This window comes from Plecotus auritus, assembly GCF_963455305.1.
Source record: "Plecotus auritus genome assembly, chromosome: 12".
NCBI lineage: Eukaryota > Metazoa > Chordata > Mammalia > Chiroptera > Vespertilionidae > Plecotus > Plecotus auritus.
The window spans coordinates 16,209,259-16,235,976 of NC_137778.1; the positions used below are offsets into that span (position 1 = coordinate 16,209,259).

Sequence of the window (26,718 nt, forward strand, 5' to 3'; positions counted from 1 at the left end):
AATCAATAAAAATGTATTAAAAAAAAAATTATTAGCAAAGGGGTAACACCGTAAGTATTGGTAAAAACCACACGAAGCTATTCCCTTAAATGACTTCAAAACGTACGTTAAAATGGATTGAAAGGAACAAAAGGACGTGGTTAAGATAAAACACTGAGCATGTGACAAGGAAAGAAACATAAAACATCTCCCCCCCAACGACAGCAACTCCCGGTGAACTGCTCGGTGGTGTGTGCCCGTTTTCATAACGCAGACGTCTCTAATTACAACAGAACAATTGTGTGACTTGGCAAAGGAAGAAAACACTTTTTTCTCTCTCTCCTGAAGAATAAAGACCTCTACAGGCCCCACAGCGATAAGCATGACGGACGTCAGCTGGCCATGGCCATGGTTGGAAGAAGTGCTGATTCACCCACAGCAGCCCAGGTTCTCGAGTCCCAGGGCAAAGACTATGGATGGTGCTGTCTGGCACACAAAAGTGAACTGGTTCTTTTTGGTTTGTTTACTTTTTCGTTCATGGCAATGCAGGGAAAAGAGTGAAAAGCTGATGAAAATGGGGGCCAACAGATTACCTTTGGGAAACGAAACCCGTCTACGTGGAAGTGAGAAGAGAAGACACGTGCAACACCCAAGGAAGAGGATTTGCAGGGAAAGGGTGCCGCAGGAAGCAGTACGGAGCAGCCGAGTCCCCGACACAAAGCCCATTTTCTGGCCACCCCTCCCCCTGGAACAGGGGGCTGCCGGCCACTCCCCTTACCTCCTCCGCGGTGACCATGGCGATCACGTTGGCTCCCTGCTCCCACACCATCTGCCAGAAGTCGTGGCACGTGTGCGGCAGGGGCCCCTGCGTGGCGATGTAGTGCCATTCGGCCCCGCCAACCACCACCTACAAACCAAGGAAAGCATCGGTGAGGCAGCCCCCAATCCCGGACGGAGTTACCTGCTGACCACGGGCGGCCACATGGCTCTGTGCCAGCATCAAAACCCCCGAGGCCACAGGGGGCTACGGAGACATCCTCGCATGAAAATGCTATTAATCTTTTTTTTTTTTTTTTTCCTTACTGCAAGCCCCAGGAATTATGTACAAACCAGTGCATTTTTTAAAAGCACATATATACATAAATATATACACACACACATACACACACGTTAGATGAATGTGTGTGTGTGTAGCCTAACAGAATTTATTACAGAAACAAGAGTTAGGCTTGTGTGCAATGCACTTTGATCATTTCCATTCTTTTCTCTATCCTAGTCTATTTACAAACAAAAAAACACCAACACCACCACCCAAACTGGTCCTAACTCTAAATGGACTCTACACCCCACTGCTATACCGTGACCCCCAGTTTGAGAAACAGTGCTCCGCGGCGTCCTGTCAAGCAATAACGACGTCCACCGTGGAATGAGACCCTCCAGGAAGAATGTCTTTCTGCTGCTGCGGACCTGATACGAAGAGTATCATGAATCTCGGCTGTACCCGTCCCTCCCTGTGCCACACACGGCGGAGGCGTCATGAAGGCACTTAAGTCCACCACACATGATATTCTGCCATTCACAGTGTCCAGCCAAACTTGGGAGCCGTGAGATGGTTTTAGAAAATAAAATCGTTACCGCATACAGCTCAGAGCGGCCTTGGGAGGAGAATGCTGTAGCTGTAAATCTCAGCAGCGGACAACCACAAATAAGTTGTGAGCTGAGTGCTGAAGGCCGTGCCATCTGGGGGAGATGGTGGCCTTTGCAAGGATTCTTTCATGTCCGCTTCCATTCCTGTGCCTTGGCACTGCAAAGTCAGGCCCCTCCCACCCCACCAGGGCAGATCTCTACATAGTTCTAGGAGCAATGAAGTGATCATTGTTTGAAACTTTTCCCCCTCATTTGTTTTATGAAACTAGATGCTAACTTGATTCAAACAAAAACAGTGTCAGTGAATTGCCTCATTACACAAGGCATGTTTAGGTCAATGCTGGCAAGCCAGATCCGTTTTCCAAGTTCCGGGGGGAGATAACATCCATATAGCTGCTGGCTGGCCAGGCGCTTGGTTATCTGTGGAGCTGTGACTTTAAACATTAGCCTCCCTGGCATCCAACATATAGGAACCGTAAATACTTGCAGAGCCTGCTGCTGCTGCCTGGGGCCTTCCAGCAAATTCCAAGTATTGACAGGAGGGTATTAAAAACTGCATTAAAAACACAACCACCAATGCTACGGAGGTAGATTTCACAGATGTGATTCCACCTCTGGAGCAAATAAATCTGCTCTGTGTTAATGGCTGCTCGGAACCCAGGGAGCAAACGTTGGCAAGGTACACCGCTCGCTTCCAACAGCACGGACAAGTTCTTGCAAGCTCTGCGGGTCTATTAAACGCACCCATGTCTAACCCAGATCCACAAGATGAAATGTGGGCCCCGGAGAACACCGAGGGAGGGAATGCCTCTGTGCTCAGTACGCCCCGTGGGCACGGCTGATGTGCGGGGACATCTTTTTCCAGACAGCAGATGGGAAATGGGAGAGGAGACTGGGCCAAAGACGAAGACGGTATAACATCGCCACAGAAGATTCCCACAGACTTGCTATTAAGAAGCAGCTGCGGGAGTCGCATCCTTGTTTGACTACATTATTCTGGGCGTCGTTTGTCAAGCCAGACGAAGCCCGTGGCACGCACCGTCGTCCGTTTACTTAAGACTTGTTTCCTGGGGCTCGTTTTTTTATTGTTTTCGTTCTCATTCTCAAACAGGAGAGTGAAATATGCAACCTGATCCAGGATAAGACTCTCTTATATTTCTTTTGACAGTACTTCCTGATACATTAAAAAAATATATGTGGTTATCTATGCCCTGTGTGCAAAAACACTACACCCCATCCTGGTTCACTTTTCATATTTTGATTCAAAACTGTTATAACTGATACAGGAGCCAGACATCTGGCTGTGTTTTGAGGCTCAAAAAGAATCTACCAAGGATCTGGCTACAGTTGAAAAGTCCAATGAAAAAAAGAAATAACTCTGGACAAAGCCAGAAACAGGTTTCTAAGGTTACCGATCATACCAGACTCATAATGTGAACCTTCTCCTGTTTAAAAGCGTCCTGTAACAACTGCTCTAACAGCGGTACGTGAATAAATCCTTCTGTTTCAGACGGGAGAGCAAATGGTGACGACCTAAACACATATGTCCTGTTACCAGGGACACGGAGGAAGATAAGTGATTTAGGAAACATCTAACACAAGCATCCTTATCTCTGAATTCCAACTGGAGCCAAACTAAGCTGACTAATTTTAAAGTCTATGAAATACTGAGATAAAAAGGTTTACGTTTCTGAAATATTAACAAAAAGGTAATGACCCTAACGCACTGGATAAGGAGGCAAATCTTGCAAGAGTCACTAGCAAGCTCACCTCCATGGTTTATGACTACATTCGCCCACTCTTCTAAATACCATGCAACTTTGGGACGTCAGGTGTTAAACGCATCACTTGTCGTATTATCAGGGAGAATGCTAAGTTTTGTGACTCCTGAGCATCATAAAAGCTTCAGTGACAGTAAGATAATGCCTGTGACTTCCAAAATCTCCATCGTCTGCTCATTACAAATGGAAAAGGACAGTCCTCAGGTTCTCCTGTGAGTTTGGGGGAGAGTTATAACCCACAGAGAGAAGGTAAAGTTAAATCCTCTGTAAAGAGCAAGCTTCAGAAATAGCTGACCCGAGGTTTTGCCAAGGCCAAGGCCGCCAGCTTCCTTCTGTCTGCAGCGCTGGGCATGCCCTTCCAGTTGAGTCAGAAAAGCCCAGAAGTTCAAAAACATTCCCTCGGGGCCTGGGGACAAGCCAAGATGCACGGTGGCAGCCGTTCTACAACTTTTTCTCCCTGCATTTTTACCTTTAACCCCGGCATCTTCGACAAACCCTCCCAGCACGCTCCCCGGCTCACCTTGATGTGGGACGCGTTGATGTAACCTGTGTTATTTTCTTTGGTCGGGATCAGCTCCACGCGATTCTCCTCGTAGGGGACAACCTCGCGGATCCGGCTGCGCTCGGCATTTTCTGGCAGAGCCGCTGTGCTAAAAATGCCATTCGCCTTTTTCTTTGGGATTTGCTCGTATTCTGTGAACACCATTCCCTCTTCCAGCTTCTTCTTCAGGGTCCTGAACTGCAACAGAAGTGAACCTTCAGCTCACTGAACGATCTCCCCCCGAAATCCCAACAAAACCACCAGGTTTCTTTAAATATTGACAGGGAGGCTGCCAGTTAAGTAGTGTTAAGATGCCCAACGAATGCTTGATTATTTGGTCTCATTAGAACCACAGTGCTAGTTTCTGCTGTCCAACCACCAATTTCCTTCTCATTCACAGCTTCAACAGGACAAATCTGCGAAGCCAGGCAAGGGGTGAGGTTCAAAATTGGTATTTGTGTTACTAACACACTCTGTTTAAAGTCTTAATGTGAGGAGATGGTTATTCCTACTTATCCAAACCCCCTTTTCTCCACGTATACAGCCCATTTTACTGAGATGAATATTAAGATGATGCTGGTCCATAGTCCTGCAGTTCTGGGGTTTATACCCATACCCCCCTCTCGCTTTATTTTTCCCACAGCCAAACTACCCATTACAATAATAGGCACTGATTGGATTAAACCATTCCTCTAAAGTCCCTTCTGGCTTTAAAAACGTTCTCATACTTCATATATACCGACAGGAATCTAAAACCTTGACGTTATGAGCACCTGAAGCCTGCTTCTTTAACCTCTGATTGCAATTTCAGGAGCTAAAGGAACACTTTCTCCACCTCAGAAACACTAACATGCACCTTATTCTGACCGTGGGGTGGGTGGAGGGGATGGCGTTACAGAGAATTCTATAAGTGCTAATCATTTATAAAAATCACAGACACTGAGAGCTACAGCAATCGTTTTGCAACTTTCTGGGGTTTGCAAAAAGGGAAAGAGGCCCTAAGAAAACGAGTTGCTTGACCCAGGCCACATGGCCCGTTAGGGGCTGGTCTCTCGGTCAGTCATCACTGCGCCACCTTGACAAAGAAACAATGGGTACTGGGAAGGGACCCACTGAATACAGCACAGTTAGACTACGTCTTGCTAATCTCAACCTGAAGGATTAATTCATCACCTAAACCTCGGAGCTGGCATGTTCGGGCAAGGAGAAAGCTCAGGAATCCGAAGAGCACAGGGAATGAATCACATGCTTGACAAGCCCAGGGCTTACCCTCTCGTCCATGAGAATCCGGGTGCCATCAACTCGGCTGTCTTCCCGCCCCGAGACCCGCGCCACTGAGAGGCCATTCAACGCTGCCAACATCAGAGGCCGCTTCTGCGCCTCCAGGCCTGCCATCTTCTGCTTCTCTAGATTCTTGTGGCAAGAAAAGGCATGTTCTCATTGTTTACAATACCGGGAGAATTCTGGAATGTGTTTTAATCTCCCCAAATCTGTAACTCCCCAGCCAAGGAATGCAGACAACCACCATTAGTAGGGCGAATTCAAACACAGCCTACCCATTAATTCCCACAGTGCCCGAGGAAGCCCGTCCCTCCAGGACTCCTGTGCTTTTAGTTTAAAGCAGATGAATAAACGAACACACAACAAACAAATAATAGCAAAGCCTGCACATAGCCCAACCGGCATGGCTCAGTGATTGAGTGTCGACCTAAGAACCGGGAGGTCACGGTTCAATTGCTGGTCCGGGCACATGCCTGGGTTGTGGGCTGGATCCCCAGTGTGGGGCCTGTAGGAGGCAGTCAACCAATGATCCTCTCTCATCATTGATGTTTCTATCTCTCTCTCCCTCTCCCTTCCTCTCTGAAATCAATAAAAACATATTTAAAAAAAGATAAATAAAGCATACAAACAGAGGAGGGTTACAGCTTGAAATTTTGATCCAAACGGAAGTGAAACCAATTTGCAAACTCTTTTTTTTTTTTTTAAATTTCTTTATTGATTAAGGTATCACATATATGTCCTCTATTTGCAAACTCTTTTGGCCACCACAGGTGAGGGGATCATCTTTACCCTTGGTTTCTTTTCAAGCCTTTTAGGTATTTTTTTCTTAGTCTATCATTTATAAACTTATTCCCCAGAGAGCAGTGTCTCGATAGAACCGTGTGCTGGCAGATGGCACGGAGTTAGAGGAATATTCTGACCGTGGGTGCAGGGGATGGCAGCACGCTCATCCCCTCAGTGGCCCCTGCGGTAGGAATGGAGCCCTGGTTTATGAAGTTATGACACTTCCACCAGGGACTGGCCGACCCCCCAGACCCACAAACGGAGCTTCTCAGAGGAGGATTAACTGCGACAAAGCGAGAAGAGGACCCAGGAATTTCAGCCACAGCGCGTAGGACTCTTACAAATAGTGACTCTGGTTTCTCTAGCCCAGGCCGATTTTGAAGATGAATTTAAATTTTGGGTGTTTTTGTTTGTTGGCTTCCAAGTTTGTTTTTGTGAGAGAGAAAAACTGTTCTCCTGTTCTCTCTTTAGCTGGGAATTGGTTTCATAATTCTGCAAAGTTTTGAGAGGACAATAACTGGGGTCTTCCCAATGGCTCTGCTTCGGTCCCGGGCCCGGTGACCGATGGGGCCTACGGCAAATGGTCATGAACTCACCTAGTGAGAAATGAAAACCCGAAAACCCGTGGGAAACTCTATCTCTTAGCCTCTTCTCACTTATTGTGTCAGCTTACTGCCAGAGTTTTTTTTAAAAAAAATAACTCAAAGATCTGATGTGGCCTTTTCTCTTCCCTGCAGCCGATTCCTGGTTCGGGGCTACAAATGTGAAATGTCCTTAAGCAGCAGCAGGAGCCAGAAAGAGGAGCTACGGAGACAGCAGGCCTGAGTCAACCACTCAACACACCAGCAGCTCCTGAAATATGGGGAGTTGGCTGCAGGGCAAATTCTCACCATGCCTGTTCCCATCGGGTGTAACTTTCTCATTGCTCTTACCCTGGAGAGGCCCAGGCAGCCTTCTCTTCTTATCTGTCCCTGAGAAGCCCAGCAAAAGCTGCCCATTGGTGCGGAGGGCAGAGCAGCATCTGAGATGTGGGGAGGAGGTTGGGGTGGTTTCTTCCTAAAAAGCCAGGTGCAGGACCACCTGGCACTGTCGCCATCGTGCCTGGCACACTGGTTTGCTGAAGAACCTCCTAACCCTGCTCTGAGGTCCGGACCCCAGCCCTGGGGGGAGTCCTTGAGCTCCTGAGTAGACAGGTTTTGGGGAAAAGTTCAACGGGGAGAACGCAGTAGGGATGGGGTCGCCATGGATTTGGCTGCAGGCTTTCGTTGAATACAGGTAACAAGAGAAGTGGAGGAATTCGACCAAAATGAGGCAACGGGACCGTGGAGGCATCAATAAGTATCAAGTGAGCAAAGTTTAGACCGACAGGCTGAGTTGTGTTAAAGGAGCCTGGGGCCAAGAAGTGCCGAAAACCCCTTTCTACCAATAAATCACTTTTTCCAAGCTGGGAAAGCGCTCCCCTGAGGCAGCCTCGCATTTCCTCTCTCAGCCCACAGGTTGTTCTGCCAGAGGGCCAAGCACATCTTCCACAATTTCCCTCTGGGTTTGCCGACCATGGGAACAGTTACACCTGGACCATTCCACGGATGGCCATCCTGTGAGGCTGAAGATGCTCGAAGGTTTGTCTGAAGAAATGAAGTTGTTTGTCTGAACCCAGGAATGTGGCTGCCTTAAACACTGGCCCTTGACGGTTCTTTCCAGGTTGATTCCCACTGTGCATGTGTGTGTGCGTGTGTGTGTGTGCATGTGTGTGTGAGTGTGCATGTGCGTGTGTGCATGTGTGCATTCACATACATGTATATGAATTCTTAATAGACTAAGCTTAATGGGGAATTGCAGCTCAACAGTAAACGTCCAAGTTTACTGTAACTTTCTTGGCTTTGTGTTAACCGTCTATTGAAAAAAAATCTTAAACTCAAGCTGACTCGCTGCATGCAGGCCGGTCAATATTGGCGAGCCATCCTGACACATAGACTGACAGACACGGAAAACTCTCAGGAGATGTTGTTCTTTTAATATCTAACTGGGGCCGAAACCGGTTTGGCTCAGTGGATAGAGAGTCGGCCTGCGGACTGAAGGGTCCCGGGTTCGATTCCAGTCAAGGGCATGTACCTTGGTTACGGGCACATCCCCAGTAGGGAGTGTGCAGGAGGCAGCTGATCGATGTTTCTCTCTCATTGATGTTTCTAACTCTCTATCCCTCTCCCTTCCTCTCTGTGAAATATCAATAAAATATATTTTAAAAAAATATCTAACTGGGGGGAATAAGCTTTCCCCTGGGGAGGGGGAAAACACAAACAAAACACCAACAGGTGCAGGAAGGTGAGCCCCTCGCAGCTCACACAGAAAGTCGGATCCTGAATAAACAGCAAAATACTGGCCACGACCCCAACCTCAACACCACCAGCCTGGAACATCCTAACTCCATGACTGCACTCTGTACCAAGCGTACCCATTGGCATCCGTGCAGGAGAATGGAAGATCCGTGCAGGAGAATGGAAGATGTATTTGAAGGGGCAAGCACGAAGTTTTGTGAAATAAAATGCCATCTGTTTAAATGCCAAGTGGCCCTCTACGTCCCTAACCTGTCCTTGAACACGCCTCGCACCTTCTTCGGTGTCTGCAACACGTGCTTCCGCTGTGAACTTTCTCAGGGACAAGGAGCAGAGGAGGCTGCGGGGGAGACCAGCGTGTGAACTGTCCCCCCAAATGGCCGGGGAGGGGAGGACACTTACCCGGATCATCATCTCTCTTTCTATAATGCTGTCCTCCAGGGAAAACATTTCGGACACCGGCCTCTCCTTCACGGGCTCCTTCTTGACCCGCTCCTTCACGCTCGTCAGGTCGGGCTCCGAGATGGACGGCCCGAGGGAGGACCCGTTGACGGCCAGCTGGTCGGCTCGCGAGACGCTGACGGCCTTGGCCGGCCCGTGCCTCAGCACCCTGGCTCTGGCGATGGCCGGGGGGACGCTGACCTGGTCTTGCCTCAGCGCCCCGTTGCTGACACTCTTCCTGGGGCCGGGGTACTCGGGCGGGGGCTTCTTGGGAATCCGCGCTAAGGCCGCCTGCAGCTGGGCGCTGTACTCCATGTTCTCGCGGAGCCCGGGGATCCGGGGCACGGGTTCCGCGGGCTCCTCCTCCTCCTCGCTCTCACTGCTGTGGATCAACATCGTGGCGTCCGAGAAGGTCTTCTTGTGGTGGTACGGGGGCAGCTGGGGGACCTCGTGGCCCCCGGGCACCTCCTTGGGGGGCCCCTGCTCCCGGAGCGTGTTGCGGCGAGCCATGGGGATGTTGAGTGACTTGAGCGTCATGGCCTCCATGCCCCGCACCATGCTGCTCATCACCTCCAGGCTGTGGCGCTTGTTCACCGTGCCGTGGTGCTTGGTGGCCGTGAGCGGCTCGCTCACCTCCTGCAGGGACTGGTGCACCACCGGGGTGCTGTCCTCCTGGAAGGTCTTCACCGACAGCTGCACTTTGCGGGTCACCAGGTCGGGGCTGCTGCCGCTGACGTACTTGTGGCGGTGGCTGGCCAGGTCCGGGGTGCTGGTGGCGGGGCGGGGCCGCGGGTAGGGGGGTGGCGGCCTGAAGAGATAGTTTTTGAGCATGTGGGCCGTGTTGTAGCTGTGCGTGCCCTGCAGCTGCATGTTGGCCAGCTCCGGGGTGCTCACCGTGTGGGAGATGGCGCTGGCCCCCGGCTTGCTGGGCACCGAGTTATTCTTTGGGTTCATCGGGTCGGATGGACCCACGAGTTTGTTGCCGTAGCCCCCCTGCGGCCCGTAAGGGACCGTGTAGGGGTGCCTCTCCCGCATCTCGGGCTGGCTGTACACCAGGTCCTCCGGCTGATTGTAGGCGTGGGTGTTGAGGATGTTGAGGTTCCTCAGGGACTGGCTCTGGCTGTCCGTTAGCACGACCCCCCTCTTCATCTGGCGCATGACCGTGTCGTAATCCGGGGTCGGCCGGTATGACGGCACGATGATGGCGCTGTGCCGGTGGCTGGGGATGTAGTCAGCCCGCATGATGTCGCTCCCGGGGATGCTGAGGTTGGAAGAGACGGGCGACGCCTGAATGAAGCTCTGGGAGCAGTTCAGGGAGTTGATGCTGTGGACGCTGCACACGCTGCCGTTGGTGATGGTGCCGTTTAAATAATTTAAGTCCAGGCTGTTGTGAGAGTTGCAGTAGAAGGCATCTTCGTTCCCATGGAAAATGCTGTCTGCAAGAGGTCAAACAAAGGCACGTGAGCCTCCACGCCACCCTGCTTCCATCAAGTCTATCCTCACCTAAGCCATAGCTTAGGTTATATGACATTCGACCTAAAGAAGACATAGAAAGTGCACACCCATGGGCTCCACCCATATTCCATCAAACCTGGACATTTCTTAGATGAGACGCTAATATACAAAAGGGACATTTTAAAGCATCCTGAGCCCTAGCTGGTTTGGCTCAGTGGATAGAGCGTCAGCCTGTGGACTGAAGGGTCCCAGGCTCGATTCCGGCCAAGGGCACATGCCTGGGGTTGCCAGCTCGATCCCCAGTAGGGGGCATGCAGAAGGCAGCTAATCAATGATTCTCTTTCATCATTGATGTTTCTTTCTCTCTCTCCCTTCTCCCTTCCTCTCTGAAATCAATAAAAAATATATATATTTATTTTTTAAAAAAGCATCCTGAGAAGGAAAAGCAAATCTAAACAAAGAAAGCAATGAACGTTGGGAATTGATGGCCCCTTGGTAATGTCTCGATTTTGCCATGAGCGTTGAAATCAGGCAGGAAGTGTGGCCTCCGTGTTGGGTTGACCTGTTCTCTTGTTCAGGGCTCAGCTGCAGGATGGCTATTTGGGCCAAGAAGCCAAGAAATTTAACCATTTGTACGCCATAAGCGTCTATAGACGCAAGCGGCGGACCTTTTTCAATTAAATTCAAAATACCGTGGCAGTTAACTGGTTAACAGGGCAATAGATCTGAAGTTACTGTGTACTAGGAGCTGATCTACAATGAGAAAGGTCCCTTTACCAACCAGAGGGACTGCTAAGCCATCATAAAGACACCAGACAGATAATGTAGCCCGGAGATCAGCATGCATGGCCAACACCTGATCAGCAATCAAATTGAGGGCAAAATGGAAACCAAGAGTTCTCTCAGCCACTGCCGAACACTCTCCCCTAGACCTGATCTCATCACCGAGCCCAAGCCACATAAAACTTACTCATGGTTTAAGGAGGCACCCAAAGAGCTAAAACACAGATTTGTAAAGTAAGAACCATTTGAGGTGTCCATTGCTCCTTATACACACATACATACAGCCTAGGGAGGCAACTTCTTATCAAAACTTTTCTGTGAGCAAACTACATGCATTGTTCACCCGACAGATGTAAGCATGAGCAAAGTAGAGAAACAAAGGCAGGAAAGGTGAAAAACAGCAAAGGTGGCTGTAAATGCTCAGCCGCCTGAGGAGGAGGGTGTGGTCACAGACCAGGTGGGATGAGACAGTCGAGATAAGAGATAAACCAGGAGACCAGAGTGACAAAGGCTGCATTTCTCTGCCTCTATGGTAGGTGGGGGCCGGTGCCTGCCCAGCGAAACAGGGTTACTGTGCTGGTCTTCTTATACACAGTAATGTTTTATTACATTAGATAGTCTCTTAATTATCTTCGTTTTCATGCTCACACTGACAGTGCAGAGAGATTAAAAATAGCCAGCATACGATAACGTAGAAATTTTCCATTTCACACTGTCAATATTCAACACCTAATACCATTCCTTCTTTGAGATGCAGTTGGTGTCATGATCGAGAGCACCAGCTTGAGGGTCAAGACACTGATTTTCGTATCCAAGCCCCTCCCATACCCTTCCTGCATCCCAATCCTATATTTGTAAATTGGAAATAATAGTAATCCCTATCTCATCTCCTAGGTTTATTTTGAGGATGACTGAAGGTGCTGAGAACAGTGCCGAAGGAGGGGACTTCCTCTATTCATGTTAATTATTATTATTACAATAATTATTTTGCATGTGAGTTACAAGAGAGGAATAAAACAGATTTCCTTTATTAAGTGCTGGAGGAGAGGGGCTGGTGGGAGAGGCGGGAAGCAACAGCTAATGTGAAGGGTTGAGATTATTTGTGTATTTCTTTCAATTATTTTGGATGCCTGTATTCTCTGTCAGCATAAAAAGCCTGACCGACTGTGATGGGCTTTGCGATACTGACAGTGCGGGTCAAGGGTACCCCGGTGGGCCTTGCTGCCACTCCCTCTTCTCCGAGCCCACTCATGAGAGAGAGGAGAAGAGAACCCTGCTCGCTGCCTTCTCCAACTGCCTTTTAAGCCAATTCTGGGGCAATTCCTCTCTCAGGGGTAAACGATATTCAATGCTTTTCACAAATCGAAGCTGCTGCTTGCTGCCATTCGGACAATGACAAGATTAGAAATGAAAGCGTCACTATCATCTAAAAAAGAAACGTCTTCTTTACTGCTTCCCCGTCCTCAACCGTTCACCCGAAGAAGGGAAAATGGCAAGCCAGAGTTACCTTGCGAAGTGTGTGTTTCCGAGTAGTGTTCTCCACACTGGACGTGCATGGGAGGCAAGATGTACGGCTGCTGCCGGGGCTGAAACAGAGGACAGCACAGGTGGGTAGGCCTCTCACAAAGAGCCCTCCGCTGTCACGGAGAACCAGCCGAGCGCATGACAGGCTGGGGTTGCTCTGCCGCCTACCCTTGACCCCCCCCTCTTCTCATCCGTACCCCCTCCTCATCACTAAGTCAGGACTGAAGACACAAGATGGCCGGTTCCAGGTGAGAAAGACAAAGAGGCTACAATCAACATGAACGTATCTATTTATAATCTACTTTCTAATAGACTTGCAAAGCTCCCAATGCCTTTTTTTTTTTAATAGAACAAAAGTTTACATGTGAGTAAAATACCTCAAACATGATCCATTTTATTTTATTTTTATATTGGTGTTCCAGATGAGAGTTCGTTTGAAGAAAAAGTTCTGATGCTAAAAGTTTTAAACTTTAAAGTTGTAAATAACCAAAAAGGATGATCTCTTGTATTTCAATTTGATTCTTTCTAAATTAGCCTTATTAGATAATTCATTGAAATATGACAACTCAGGAGAAAAGCTCAGATCAAGACAAAAAACGCCAAAGCCAGTAGGGGCCACACTTTCTCAATGTCTCTCAACAGAAGATGAGCGCTTCCCAAAGTTTGCAGTTGGATAAGTAACTTATCATTTCCTCCCCTACGAATAATGCTTCCGCATCAAATGGGCAAATAAAGGAGGTAACGAGGACAAGAATCCAAAAATTAAAAAGAATCAGGGAGAAGAAAAATAGAATAGAAATCAATGTAGTGAAGTTCAGGGTACCACAGAAAAGGTGTTATATCAGCTCTCCAAAATATCTCCAGATCTCCCTTTGACTGGGTTTTGAGTTGCAATTTAAAAATATTTTTTTAAAAAATTTTTGTTGTTGCCTCTTCTTAGTAATACATAATTCAACTCAATTTTTCCAGGGTAGGACTACCAGGTTTGAGACTTAAAAAAACAACCCTGGGGAGGGATCCATACAAGGGAATAGAAATAAATGGCAGGCAATGTTGGCTCACTGCCTTTGTCTTGCTCTTATTTAAAAAAACAAAAAATCCAATAAGTATGGGACTGTTTATGAACTGGCATGAGTACACAGGCAAAGGACAATAATAAGTAATCTTCCTGACACCATTTCAGGATTACCTTATTTATTCCATCTCTTACACATTCTAATATATTATCCTATTTCTTTCCAGATCTGCTCATACAAAAAGCAATTAGCTGCCACGATACAGGCAGCAGACGGGCAAGAGAAGAGGAATCAGGCCTCCTGGTGATCAGCGAGGAAGCCAGAGGAGACAAGGTTATCTGGCTTTCCTCCTAGCATCCCAAGGAGCTCCTGGTGAGATGGTTTAATCCTAAAGGGCAGAGGAAACAGAAGCCTCGGCATCTTCTCCAGAGACTTAGAATGAGATCAGACCAAAGCCTTAGACTCTGCCTCCCATGGTGCCCCATGGACATAAAGGAAAAACCATCTCACTAATAAAGACATGTGGAATCTAAAGAAGGGAGAAGAAAAATAACATGAACCAAGGAAAAACCACAAACAGATTTACTGTTACTTCAGGGGAAGGGTTCAAAGGGATCCCTTGGTCTCCAAATCACAGGCCACTTGTGAGGTATTGTGCATCATGTTAAGATCAGTAACAGTCACATGATACTCAGAATTTTTATGTGATGATATAATGGCCCAACTCTAGAATTCTAGGAGTTTAGGTCTATGTATTTTCCAAAGTAAAAATAATAATTTAAAAATATACAATTCTTGTATACCCTATATACATGACGATAAGGAAAAATTCAATTTTATTTTTCTACCAACTCAAAAGAACCTAGAAAAATTAAAAGGGCATATGTTTATTTTAATTACATATAAAAAATCATAACCTTAATAAAGAATTATGACTTTAAACAAGTAGAAAACCTTAAAGGAAATCAATTCTTCTACACCTTTTTGTTTTATCAGCCTTAAGTAATCCTCAGAATAAAACACAGCCTAAGACAAATCATGTAATGAAATTAGAGTTGTGTTTCCTTATTCACATGATGAGAAGAGCAGTTAAAAAAAAAAATCAGAAAATGTACAATTAATCTTCCCTATCGAGAACTTTTCCTGAGAACATCAACTAGAACTATTCCACTTCTGATCATTTAAAAAGCATTTTCTGCCCTTGCCAGTGTGGCTTAGTTGGCTGGAATATCGTCCCATGCACCAAAAGGTGGTGGGTTCGATTCCCAGTCAGGGCACATAACCAAGTTTCTGGTTCTATTCCCCATCAGGGCATGTATGGGAAGCAATCAATCGATGTTTCTCTTTCACATCAATGTTTCTCTCTCTCTGTCTCTGTCTCTCTCTTTAAAAAAAATTAGTAAAAAAAAAATTTGAAAAGCATTTTCTGATTAGTTTATTAAGCTCTATCTATGGCAATGAATACAGAAGAACTTGTGGAGCTGATATCTGAAGGCATGCCTACATGTAACAAGCAAAAACGGTGATAAAACAACAGATGAGAACAAGTGGATTGAAACAGGAGGTTACATGCTGAAGGAACACGGTCTCATCCCCCTGAATAAGACTTCCTCACGGGCTGAACCTTCAGCCTCACTGAGAGAAGCGATGGACATGATGGGCACAATGAGGCAAAACGGATATGCGTCACACCTACCCGAAGACTTACACCCTTCTGCATCCTCACCTGACCTCACCTGGTTATAATGCCCTCTTCACCTCGCCTCTCAAATTAGCAGCAAAAGGACCCTCCATCCCCCAGCACGCAGACTACTTTCGATTGCTGAATATTTTATACATACCAGAGAGGATCGGCTCCAGGTGGGCTGGCGTCTGATGGGGGGTGGAGAATTTGATTGTCTACATAAAAAGGTGCAAAGTAAGAAGGGTTATTATTTCCTAGATACAAGACGGACAAGAGAGGGAGAAAAGGGGAAAGGAGATAAGACGGTAAGATTCACGGCAAAACATCAATATTATCTCTGGGTGGTAACACTAAAAACAATTACGATTCCCTTTTTTATTCTTTTCTGTATTTTCAAAATGTTTGGGACTTCATGTGCTTTTACAAACAGTTTTACAAAGCACTGTTAGAAGAATAAGGCTTATTTCTAAAGAAACATTATGAGGGAAATACAAAAAGCAGACATTGTATTTTTTGTCCCTTTGTATATGTGTAAAATCTTTCATAATAAAAAAGAACAAAAATATTTTTAAATACTGTCAGTAAAGTGAAAAAAATAAAAATCCAAAATAAATATTTTTGAGGTATAAAGGTATTTTTCATTAAGATCATACGCATTGCAAATATTCATCTAATCAGATCCTTTCCAGACTGAGACTCAACATGATTTTTTTTTTTAATGTAGACTAAAAATGAGCGGGGACTAAGAATATCATCAAACTCTTAAGAACTGGAATAAAAGGTGCCTTTGAGAAACAAGTCCCAAATTCCAGAATTACATTTTCCATTGTCCTCAATGAAAAATGCAATTCATTAAAAGCAAAAAAACCCCAACAACAACAACAAAAAAAAACAGGACACGTAGAGTTGGCCATCAAGCTAAAATTCTTCAATTTAAAGCACTCTCCTTATTCTGTTATTTCATTTTTTCTACCATTTTGGTGATGAGTTTTTTAATGAAATGATGGAAACAATATAGTAATATTGGACTTTATTTAACTGGCCAAATACATTATTATTAGAACCTTCTCTCTCTCTCCTCTACATTTTTCATCCCCAAAGTCAAGAAATATGGGAACCACTAGGCTGTATCAGAGGTGACGAGCAGTAACGGTGAGAGAAGAAAAAACACCAATGGCAGTCTTTCAGAAGTCAGAGAATGGAGAAGGATGCTGTTAACATGATGCTAGTTTCGTAAAACTACAGAGGGATGTCCCGGGGTGAGACTCGGCAACTGTATTCAGAATGTACTGTGTAGGTGGGGGGGAGGGGGGAGTGTACTTTTAAGAGAGTCCCAATTTTTATCAGATATGAAGTGAGGAACCTCGCATAACTGGTTAGGACAAAGAAAGGAATGGTTATTAACAAAAGTAGAAAAGGAAAATTAATTTCTAGGCTTTCAGTCTGATATGTGATGTCTGCCGATATCCTAAGAGAAGACCACAAAAGAAATACAAATAATGGGTAAGTTTTATAGTAAATCCGCTTGCTGAGGCATGGTCAAACCAGAATTTCATTACAGTAGAATTCACTTCTCCACATGTTTTTGAATTCACCCCACAGAAGCTGACTACGGGACTCTTATTAATGTCAAGGACAACCCCCACAAATGAACGGCAAAAGCAAAGAAGAAGTGCAAAGACAGAGCTGGCGGGGATTCCAGCCCCAGAGAAGAGCGAGCGTGCGCATGCGGGCTGGGAGGCAGCTCTGGCTGCTGACTTTGCCGCTCCTTGGTCAACGCTCCTCTGATTCACATTTGCAAACTAGGCTGGCAGATCTGATACTACCATCCACTACACTTCCAGACCTTGACAGCGGCCAATGGCAGCAACTGCTGTGCAAGAGCCTCCACCGTGCAGAGAAAAGAGTCTGCAGGCCCCGGCGATGCTCTTCGAAAAAAACACGCTCTTCAGCAGCCGCTGCGTCAGGACCACACTTGCACACTCTGGGATGTGTCCACAGGGACAGTGGAAAGGCAGTCCTCCGCTTGCATTTACATCCCTCAAGTTCTTTGAGACGAAATTAAACATGTTGGGTGCCCCAACCGCAGACGTACTCTGCTGAGGAGCACCTTTTGAAGGCAATCAAGGTAAAGGCAACACGAGCGCGAGCCCCAGCACGCGGTAGCCAAGGTCAGGTCACATTTAAGTTCCCTCATCAGACTCCCTTTATCATCTTTATTTCCAAATTAAATGTAAAACACACACGCGGAGGACATTAGTGTCCTCCAAGTCCTCCTCTAATTACCCCGGCCCCTCATTTACAGGGAGATGACATGACCCACAGGCACACGCGGGGTTGCCCAACTGTGTCAGCGAAACGGGGCCGAGGATGACAGGCGCGTCTTCTCTTTCAAGCGGGCTCGTCACTGTGTCACACGCTTCTGAACATCCTCCGTGTCTGACACGAAGGGGCGCCCTGGCAAATTGGGAACAGCTCAGCTCCTCCAAACTCATCGCAGAGGTTGGGAAGGCACTAATGGTAGCAGTGCGCCGAGCCATCCAGGCAGTCCAACGCTCACAGTCAATTTGTGAATTATTTGCTCTCCAGGCACAGGCACTAACTACACCACACAGCCCTCATCATTAAAGCGCGCTCAGGCCCGCCTGGCGTTAACGCGCTCCTTTAGCTTCTACAAGGAATGAGGGGAAGAGAGGGAATGGGAAAAGCCATCGACATCACCCCCAAAGCACATGCATTTAATTGGACCAAGCCATCCATTCGGAGGGCAGACAGGACGTTTACTTACTCGGTGCAGATTTTGTTTTGTTTGTAAAACTTGTGCCGTGTAGCAAACAACCGAGAGATATACTTGGCATTTTCAATATCATCCTTGGAAAAGACAGAGGAAAAAACAAACATTCCTTTGATTATATGCGCATTTGACAAGCATTCCCTAACCAGGGACACATCCCTTCCTCCCTTCCTGTCAATCACAAAGTAACACCCTGAGCCACACACCAACGTGCTGAGATTCAGTGGCATGAAGCCCATCAAAGGACAACAAGACAAGACTGTCTGCTAAAGAGTCCTTTATGCCCAAGGCCTTGGAGGCATGGTGATGAACTGGCATGTCTTCACATAATTCCAAACTAAGTGCTTTATAAAATGAATGAATGGCACTAGCTGGTTTGGCTCAGTGGATAGAGCGTCTGCCTATGGACTGAAGGGCCCCAGGTTCGATTCCGGTCAAGGGCATATGCCTGGGTTGTGGGCTCAGTTCCCAATAGGGGGCGTGCAAGAGGCAGCCAATCGATGATTCTTTCTCATCACTGATGTTTTTATCTCTCGCTCCCTCTCCCTTCCTCTCTGAAATCAATAAAAATATATTTTTAAAAATAAAAATGAATGAACGAATGAAGGCAGAGCGTGGAATGAGCACCAAGCATCATTAAATGAGAGGTGGGGAGCTGCACGAACAGCCTTGGCTCCCCCCCCACCCCCGGAAGGGCCATCGCTCAGCTGACTTCAGACAAGGCTTGGGCGATGCTGGGAAAGAAAACCCAGGTCAGCCAGCAAAAGAAAATGCCAGGCAATAGAATCAGAGGTTGCTTGATGAGGGCTCTCACTAGAGTGCTGAGGAACGTGGCCTGCCAGACAGACAATGCGATCCATCACACAGAAGGCAGGGGGAGGAACCCCAATCCGAGAGTCAAACCTCAGCTTGGAAAGCAGGTGTTTTGAATGTGAAATCACTACCATTATCCTGGAGTGAGCAATGACAGCACTGGGCCAGGGCTGGAAGTTTCGGTTCAATAGAATATTTATTTATTCACTCAAGGTACGGAGAGCGAGGAAGGACACTATGAGCTGAGAAGTCAAATGGGCAAGCTGCCGGCCGGACCCTGACTTCGTGCGTTTTGCTTACCGTGTGAAAGAGCACAGTCTCTTCCTTGTTGATGAGCTCCACCAGAATGGTCGACTTGTTGTGAGTGATATTCCCCATGTCATTCCACCTGGGCAAAACAAAGGCAACTGTGTTGGCCCCAAGACAGCCCATGCATTTATGAATCCTCACGGGCGGGTCACTGGCTGATTTTATAAAGGATGACTTAGCTATATTTTCAAAAGCAAACTGTTCCTTCTCTCAAGGCAGGAAGTACAGAAAATGCAACACAAATCTATTGAAATAGCTAAAAAAAATCCTATGCAAACGATATCTAGATATTGTTGTCTAGTAGGGGGGACATTTGCAAGGGACTTCTGCTGCCTTGTTATTCCCAGTTCCAAACTGACAAAGGATTCCCCGCGATCCTGGCTTTATATGATGGAGGAACACATTATTGGAAAGGCCAATGTTCCGGAATCTAGGCGAAGAATCCACGTGGAATCTAGGCGAAGAATCCACGTGGATTCTGTGCTGTCATGTACATGTCATGTGCTGTCATTACTGACACATCACCTAGAAAACATGCCTGGGAGGCGAGTATTTAATGTGCCTACGTTTCTGTGAACTACATGCACACAATCTTTCTCTTTCCTCGTGGAGACCTTATCTGAAGTGTGATACACAGAAATAACCACCAGACAAAGGGAGGTAAGCTACTGCTTCCCGTTCTACTTGGAGCCCATTTCTAACCGGCTCTCACTACTGCCTACCCTTCACCCTGTGCCCCAACCTATAATTCCTGCCCACTGACTGCTCTCCATTGTGCCTTTCCTCATCGCCCTTCCCCCTCTGCCTGGATGATCCGTGTAACTCGGCTCAGGAGTCGCCTTCTCTAGGCAGCCCTTCCTCATCCCCAACCACCCACATGCTAGGAAAGAGCCCGGTGTCGCCCTCTACCAGTTACCACATTGCATCATGACTGCTTACTTCTGTGACTCGCTCCCTGACGAAACCAAACTAGACCATAAGCTCCATGCCCCTGGTAGATTCTGCTTTCCGCATCTCTGTATTCCAAGCACGGAGCCGCGTACCTGGCACACAGCATGTGCTACAGGTTTGCTGAAAGCATTGAAAGTAATAATATTGCCTCCCATCTGTACAGAGTACGGTTCCTTGATCAACTCTCTATGGTAGACAAGGCAGCGATCATTGCTTCTACTTTGGTGATGAGGCAATTAAGACTCATGTGAGTGCATGACTTAGCCACATTCACTCTGCACACTCACGTGGCATTATCGCAGAAATAAATTCCCACCTTGTGAGGAGTGTTGTGATAAGTGCTAAAGGAAGAGGTCTGGAAACAGTTCCCAAGGAGACTGAACACATCCTGTGTGTGGCTCGTGACCAGCCAACTTTCAAATTGCTGTTTTCTCCTATTTAACCTCGCTAGCTATAAGGCAAGGCTTGTCTACTTCTCCAGGCTCAAGGAAAAAAATAAATAAAAGCACTGATTTAGCTATGGAGAACTCAGCACCACTATCGTGAAGTGAGCACTCGGCAAATACTGGAAAGTTTCCAGTTCAACAGAGTATTTATTCTCTCATGCTATGGAGAACTGCGTGGGACAAAATACCTGGATAGCTTTAGATATGCGTAAAATGTTATAGTTACAACTCTGCACGTACAGTATTTCTATATTTTACTCAATTAATTTATAATTTCTTGTCGGTGTATGGGGTTGACTAAGTATATCCAGAAATCAAATTTACTCAGTAGCCCCAAAGATCTCTCTCCCTACTCATGCTTCAATGATGTCTCTAATCAAAGAGCAAGAGAAAATAAAGGACAAAAGTAATGGCAGAGGGAGACCTAGGGGGACAAAAAGCCTATTAGGGAGCCTTTGGTAGGAAAAGTGTCTCAAAATGACCTGCAGCAACCGCTGACCCAGAGAGTAGGTGACTGGCCCAGGCTTACCTCCAGGGCTTCAATAGAATATTTATTCTCTACGTGTTCCCTCTAAGACCCATCTTTGATCCTCTACTCTAATGCGCAGCTCTGCCTGCCAGATGCACACACAGGAAAGCTGTTCTTCCAAAAAATAACAGGCCACACGTATTCCCTTATAAATAAAAGCGAGCATGCGATTGTTTCTGACTGTTGACACTACATGGGATCTATGGGCACGGTTATAAAGCAAGCTCACCGGCATGTAATTGAGGGGACACTTGGACATACCCCTATATTAGTTCTACGCATGTTAAATGGAAAAGAGAGTTAGAGGGTCAAAATAGTACAAAGTTCTAACATCCTTTAATTTGTAACAAATTGGTTGCTTTTTCAAAATATTCCTTCGCAACTAACCCCCTTTTGTGAATCTAGAAACTAGTTAGCGCTCTTCCAGCACCTGTGGTTAGGACAAGGGGAAGAAGCCAGTCTGAGTGGAATGACTGGTCATGGAGATTCCAGCAAATGGAATCAGCAAGGGATAACTGGAGAGCCTGTCTCCAAACAGGCTCATAAAATTTAGTTCCCATTCTCCTGGGTCAGTGGGGTTCAATAATGCACTTCCTGGGTCAGGTGGGACGAAGGCCTCTCCCACCCCCCTGCCCCGCTCCCAAACAGGCCTCCAGGAAAAGTGAGATAAGTTTCCCCATAACCACTTAAATCCCACAGAAGGCTGATCTTAACTGAGTTAAGAAGAGCACAACTCTGATCCACACTGGGATTCAATCATTTGTATAACTTTTCTATGTAGTGGGTTTTTGTCTAGTTCCTCAATGAAACAAAGGACGCGGGGGTGGGGGGGGGGGGGGGAGAAGGCAAACAAGACTACCTGTGTATTACTGCTTGTCTTCCAATTCTGTTTCTCACGAAAATCCCCATAAAGAAAACGCCCAGGTGCACACTGTTTCCATGATTGTCCTGTAGGAGATCAAGGAAAGATAGGGATGAAACAGATGCCCAGCAGTCCAGCAGCACCCAGCATTGGGCCTCAGCAAACCGTGGGGGCCACGCCCCGTTTCTCGCCCATAAATAAAATGAGTCACAGCAGCATCATGGCAATCAGGCAACTAGATCCTGAAGGGATGTGCCCCGCGGCACATCCTAACGTATGAGGCATATATTTTTCTCAATTTGTCACGACACCTTTCCTGTTTGAAATAATTCTAGGGTTTTCTCAGGTTTGTTGGCAGTTCAGATGTTCTCTTTTGTGAACATGAGTATCTATGTTTACCTTGGTCTCTGTTTTTTAAACTAAAATCTTACATGCACATAGCTTGATTATATATGCACATTACATACATGCAATTATATATGCACACAGTTTGAAGAATTGAATATTCTTTAGAGCTTGTTTAAAAGAAGCCAACAGCAGGCCTGGATGGACTCACAGTTTCCTCTCCCTTGGAGGCACCCACTTACATCAATTAAAGCCCCAGTGTGTATCTTATATGGACCCACGAAGCTTAGCTTTTTACTTCAGAACCTCACATTCATCAGTTCTGGGATGTTTTCTCAAACTATTACTTCGTGCTTCCTCTGTTTGCTCCCTGTAGAACTCCTATTATTCAGATGTTGGACATCCTACGCTGGCCCTCTAATTTTATCTTCTGCCTCCCACGTTCCATCACTTTGTTTTTTTGGTGAGATTTCCTTAATTTTATCTTCTAACCTATTACATTTTCCATGTCTGATATCACACTTTTAATTTCTGAGAGATGTTTTACTTTCTGAATGTTCCTTTTTAAAAGCAATCTATTCCTATAAAGAGGGAATACATACGTGTGTGTGTGTGTGTGTGTGTGTGTGTGTGTGTGTGTGTGATTGACAGGATGGTATTTGGGGCAGGGGGTTCTTCGCCCTACAGAATCTCTGTCTTCTAGGCTTTGCTCTCACCGAGTTGGCCACTGGGGTTCCTATTAGGGCATCATATACGTACTGCTTCACTATCTATTCACGGTCCAGCGTGGGATGCTAAACGCTGAGAGCTTTGTGAACATGGAAGAGGCACGTGGACTGTGACTTCACTGCATATAATCTGCTTGGCCCCGTGTCCCCTCCCAGTGATCTCTTCTCAACCCAGCTACCAAAGCTAACACTGAACAGGAGTCTTCTAACAGGGATGGAGAAAGGTGAGACCCTGCTGGCGGCCAAAGCAGAAAGAGTTGGGAGAGAAAGAACTAGGAAGGAAAAAGGGGGCCTTGTCATTATGAGAAATGAAGAGGGAAGTTATACGACAGGAAAACATGTGGGAAAAGAAGGCAGGTGAAATGGAGGTGGGAGGAAAAAGGAAAATCCTGGGGAAAGCTGCCCCGGGCACTCTGCCAGCAGATCGACCAGAGCCTGGTGGGGACGGGGACACAGGAAGAGCAGATCGCCGGGTGGGAAAATCTCAGAACGGACGCCCGAGGCACTGCACTGGGCAGAACCACAGGGCTCGACCTTGAACTTTCCCAAGGACCAAGGCTCCAGACTCTGACTCATTCCAGAGCACCCTCCCCATGCCATGTGCTCTGACTGTACAGGAGCCACTGAGACAGCCGCCACACCTGTGTCTGTGGAGAGGCGGGCAGACCTGCTGGGAACTGTACTCATCCTCCTCCAGCCTTGAGAATCTTTAAGGAGCCACACGTGAAAGGCCCTCACTAAGTGAAAATGTCCTCCCCTAGGACACCATCACAGGGTTTTACACTTTACTTGGCCAATAGGACCTGTACTAACCCAAAGGGACTGCCTCCCCGCAGTCCATGCCTGCATGCTGCCCTGTCTGCTTTTCCACCGTCTCAGCGCTGACCACATCCCTGCCCCCACTGGTACCGCTGGCCCGCCCATCATCCTCACACCGGGCTGCCAGGAATCCTGTGGTGTGTAGGTGGTCCCCTTAGTCATGAACAGATAGGTGGGGGGAGAGGAAAGAGGAAAAAGAAGCCCAGCTCGCTGACGCCCATGGGCAGTGAGTCAGCAACGCCTGTCTGCCCACGCAGGGTAAGGCACAGTGTCCCCCTTGGGCTTCGCCCACTAAGGAACATACTAGAAAGTGCATCAGAACCAAGCACCGTGGATTTCACACGCTATCTCCGCTGCCCCTCCCTCCCACAATTCAGAAGCACGAAAAACAAAACAAGCAAATGACCACCACGACAAAACCCCCCGACTTCCAGGGACTGGAAGTCAGTTTTCTGGAAGTGGAGAACAGCTTACTCTATTTCCGTGACCCAAAACATCATGACTCTATACGGGCTGCTGAAATGTAAGTGGGATGCAGATGGCGTCAAAGGCATTATGGCAAGGAAAATGGATTCCAGCCCCACGAAGGGCGGCCATGAGAGAAGCAAAAGAAAATTAAACAAATCTGAAAAAGAGCCATTTAGCCCTTTCCACAAGCTGCGGCCACCCCGCTGCATTCTACGTGATGCACACGGGCAGTTCTCATTACGGCAAACTGCAAACGTGCAGCAGCGGGGGGACGGAACACTTATGAAACAGCCAGCGGAGCCAGCCTGGAGTGAAATGTTTATGCCGAAATGGCAGGCGTCTCCCAAACTGCTGAAATGTGCCAGTTGCTTTAGGTTTCTGATTAAAAACAAACAAAAAAAAAAAACAAAAAAAAAAACCTCCATCTTTTGCAAAGTTGGTCAGCAGAGAGAGGAAAATGAGTGTGGCTTATGGGCTTAGCTGTATAAACGCCCATGCACCATGACCTCCCCCCTACCCCTGACAACCACACCCACTCAGGAGGTGGATATTTTATTTTATTTTTTGCAAAGGAGGTGACATGCTGTAACAGTTTCCTGTGCATAGTTTCCAGAGAACACCAGGGGGACTGGACACCCACAGTGGAGGCTCTCTCGGACAGGAGAGAGAAAAGGCATGGGTGCATAAAGGACATGTTTCCGTGGACGCCAGAAACCATGGGTGTCAGCTTAAAGAAGAGGAGAGCGAATACGGATGGGGAAGAGACCGAGGGGGAGTGTCTTTACTAAGGCGCATGCGACCTTCGCTCCTTGTCCCGGGGCGAGACTGGATAGGGGCCTTGCACCCTTCGCTGTGCAGGATGGGCTGGTGTTCGGTACTCACTCATATCATATAAATGAGATATTCTTCTCCTGAAATCCAACCAATCAAAATCTCTCAGTTACAAAAATAAAAATAAAAAAACAAAAATCTTTGCTTTAGTAAAGGAAACCGGACTTGCCAACTACTGCCACGTGGCAGAGAGAAAGCCAGGCCGTCTGTCTGCCACTATCAACACCGTTTCCCAAATGCCTGTGGCCTTCTCAGAAGGCTGACGCAAGGCCAGGCAGCGGACGCTACCTTCACGGGGAAGATTTCCTGTCCGAATCCATCCAAGCGCTCCACTTCGTTGATGTACAGAAGCTCAGCCTCGGCGGGCAGGATCCCACTGCAAGCAAAAGGCACGGGAGGAGGACACGGTTAAGGGCGAACCCCGTCGGCGGAAGGTCCTGCCCTCCCGGTGGCACATTCCAGAGCTGGGGTTCAGCTGCAGTTCTGGGAAGAGCAGTCACCACCCGCCCAACCGTGAGGGCAGGTGCCTTAAGGAATGCATTAACATATTCCCCCGGAGTCTGTATTCACCAGGGAATAGTAAGAGGAGGGTGAAGTATTCAATGAAGAGCTGCAGCCCCTAGAAAGCAGGGGTCCTCAAACTTTTTAAACAGGGGGCCAGTTCACTGTCCCTCAGACAGTTGGAGGGCCGGACTATAGTTTAAAAAAAAACAACTATGAACAAATTCCTATGCGCACTGCGGGCCCGGGACGAGTCGGCTGCTAAGCAGGACAGGCAGCAGCACCTGGTGGGCCGGATAAATGTCCTCGGCGGGCCGCATGTGGCCCGCGGGCCATAGTTTGAGGACACCTGGATTATTCCAGACATCCCTAAGAATAATGCTGCTTGCTTCAAAAAAAGCTTTTCTCCCACCTGGGGAAAAAAATCACAACTATTAAAAAGGAAAAAAAAAACAATAAAGAGTTTATGAGGATGGCATTTTGGGAGCCAAGCGGCCAAGAGGAGAGACCCTAGGACCCCTGCCTGGGTCCTCGGAGGTGGGAGGGAAGGACGTGGTTTTCCATTGTTGCCAAAGCGCTCCAAGGGGCCCTGGTCCCAAGCACTCAGGACTTCCTGACTGTAAAGGCGCCCTCCTCTCCCCTTGTGATCTTGACTCTCCCACCCAAAGCAGCTCTTTTCCGTCTTCACTCCTAGTACAGGCAAGCACCAGGCTTCCCAGACCGGGCTACAGGCTTTTAGGAAGGCTCCAGAGAGGAACTCTCCAGGCCTCCAACTCCACATCTGCGCAGGCTTGCTGGTAGGCTAAGCTGGGTGGCTCAGTGGTTGAACATCGACCTGTGAACCAGGAATTCACTGGTTCTATTCCCGGTCAGAGCACATGCCTGGCCCCAGTAGGAGCGTGCAGGAGGCAGCCGATCAATGACTCCCTCTCACCATTGATGTTTCTATATCTCTCTCCCTCGCCCTTACTTTCTGAAATCAATAAAAATATATATTTTTTTAAAAAAGGGAGAAAGAGATAAGAAAACAAAGGGGAGGGAGAAGGGAAAAGGGAGGGAGGGAGGAATGGAGAG

At 47.3% G+C, this 26,718-nt stretch overlaps 1 protein-coding gene across 1 annotated transcript in view; it reads right to left on the reverse strand.

The window, feature by feature from the left end:
• PTPN14 (protein tyrosine phosphatase non-receptor type 14) overlaps positions 1 to 26,718 on the reverse strand; it is an 87,701-nt gene that overhangs the window by 10,083 nt on the left and 50,900 nt on the right. Inside the window, exons 6-15 of the mRNA XM_080647313.1 lie at positions 25,432 to 25,519; positions 21,950 to 22,038; positions 19,156 to 19,243; positions 18,037 to 18,119; positions 15,406 to 15,463; positions 12,532 to 12,610; positions 8,748 to 10,222; positions 5,218 to 5,361; positions 3,928 to 4,146; positions 758 to 886 (exon numbers count right to left, since the gene is read on the reverse strand). Of these exons, the coding sequence (XP_080503439.1) occupies positions 758 to 886; positions 3,928 to 4,146; positions 5,218 to 5,361; positions 8,748 to 10,222; positions 12,532 to 12,610; positions 15,406 to 15,463; positions 18,037 to 18,119; positions 19,156 to 19,243; positions 21,950 to 22,038; positions 25,432 to 25,519 (2,452 nt within the window). The remainder of the gene's footprint in view (positions 1 to 757; positions 887 to 3,927; positions 4,147 to 5,217; positions 5,362 to 8,747; positions 10,223 to 12,531; positions 12,611 to 15,405; positions 15,464 to 18,036; positions 18,120 to 19,155; positions 19,244 to 21,949; positions 22,039 to 25,431; positions 25,520 to 26,718) is intronic.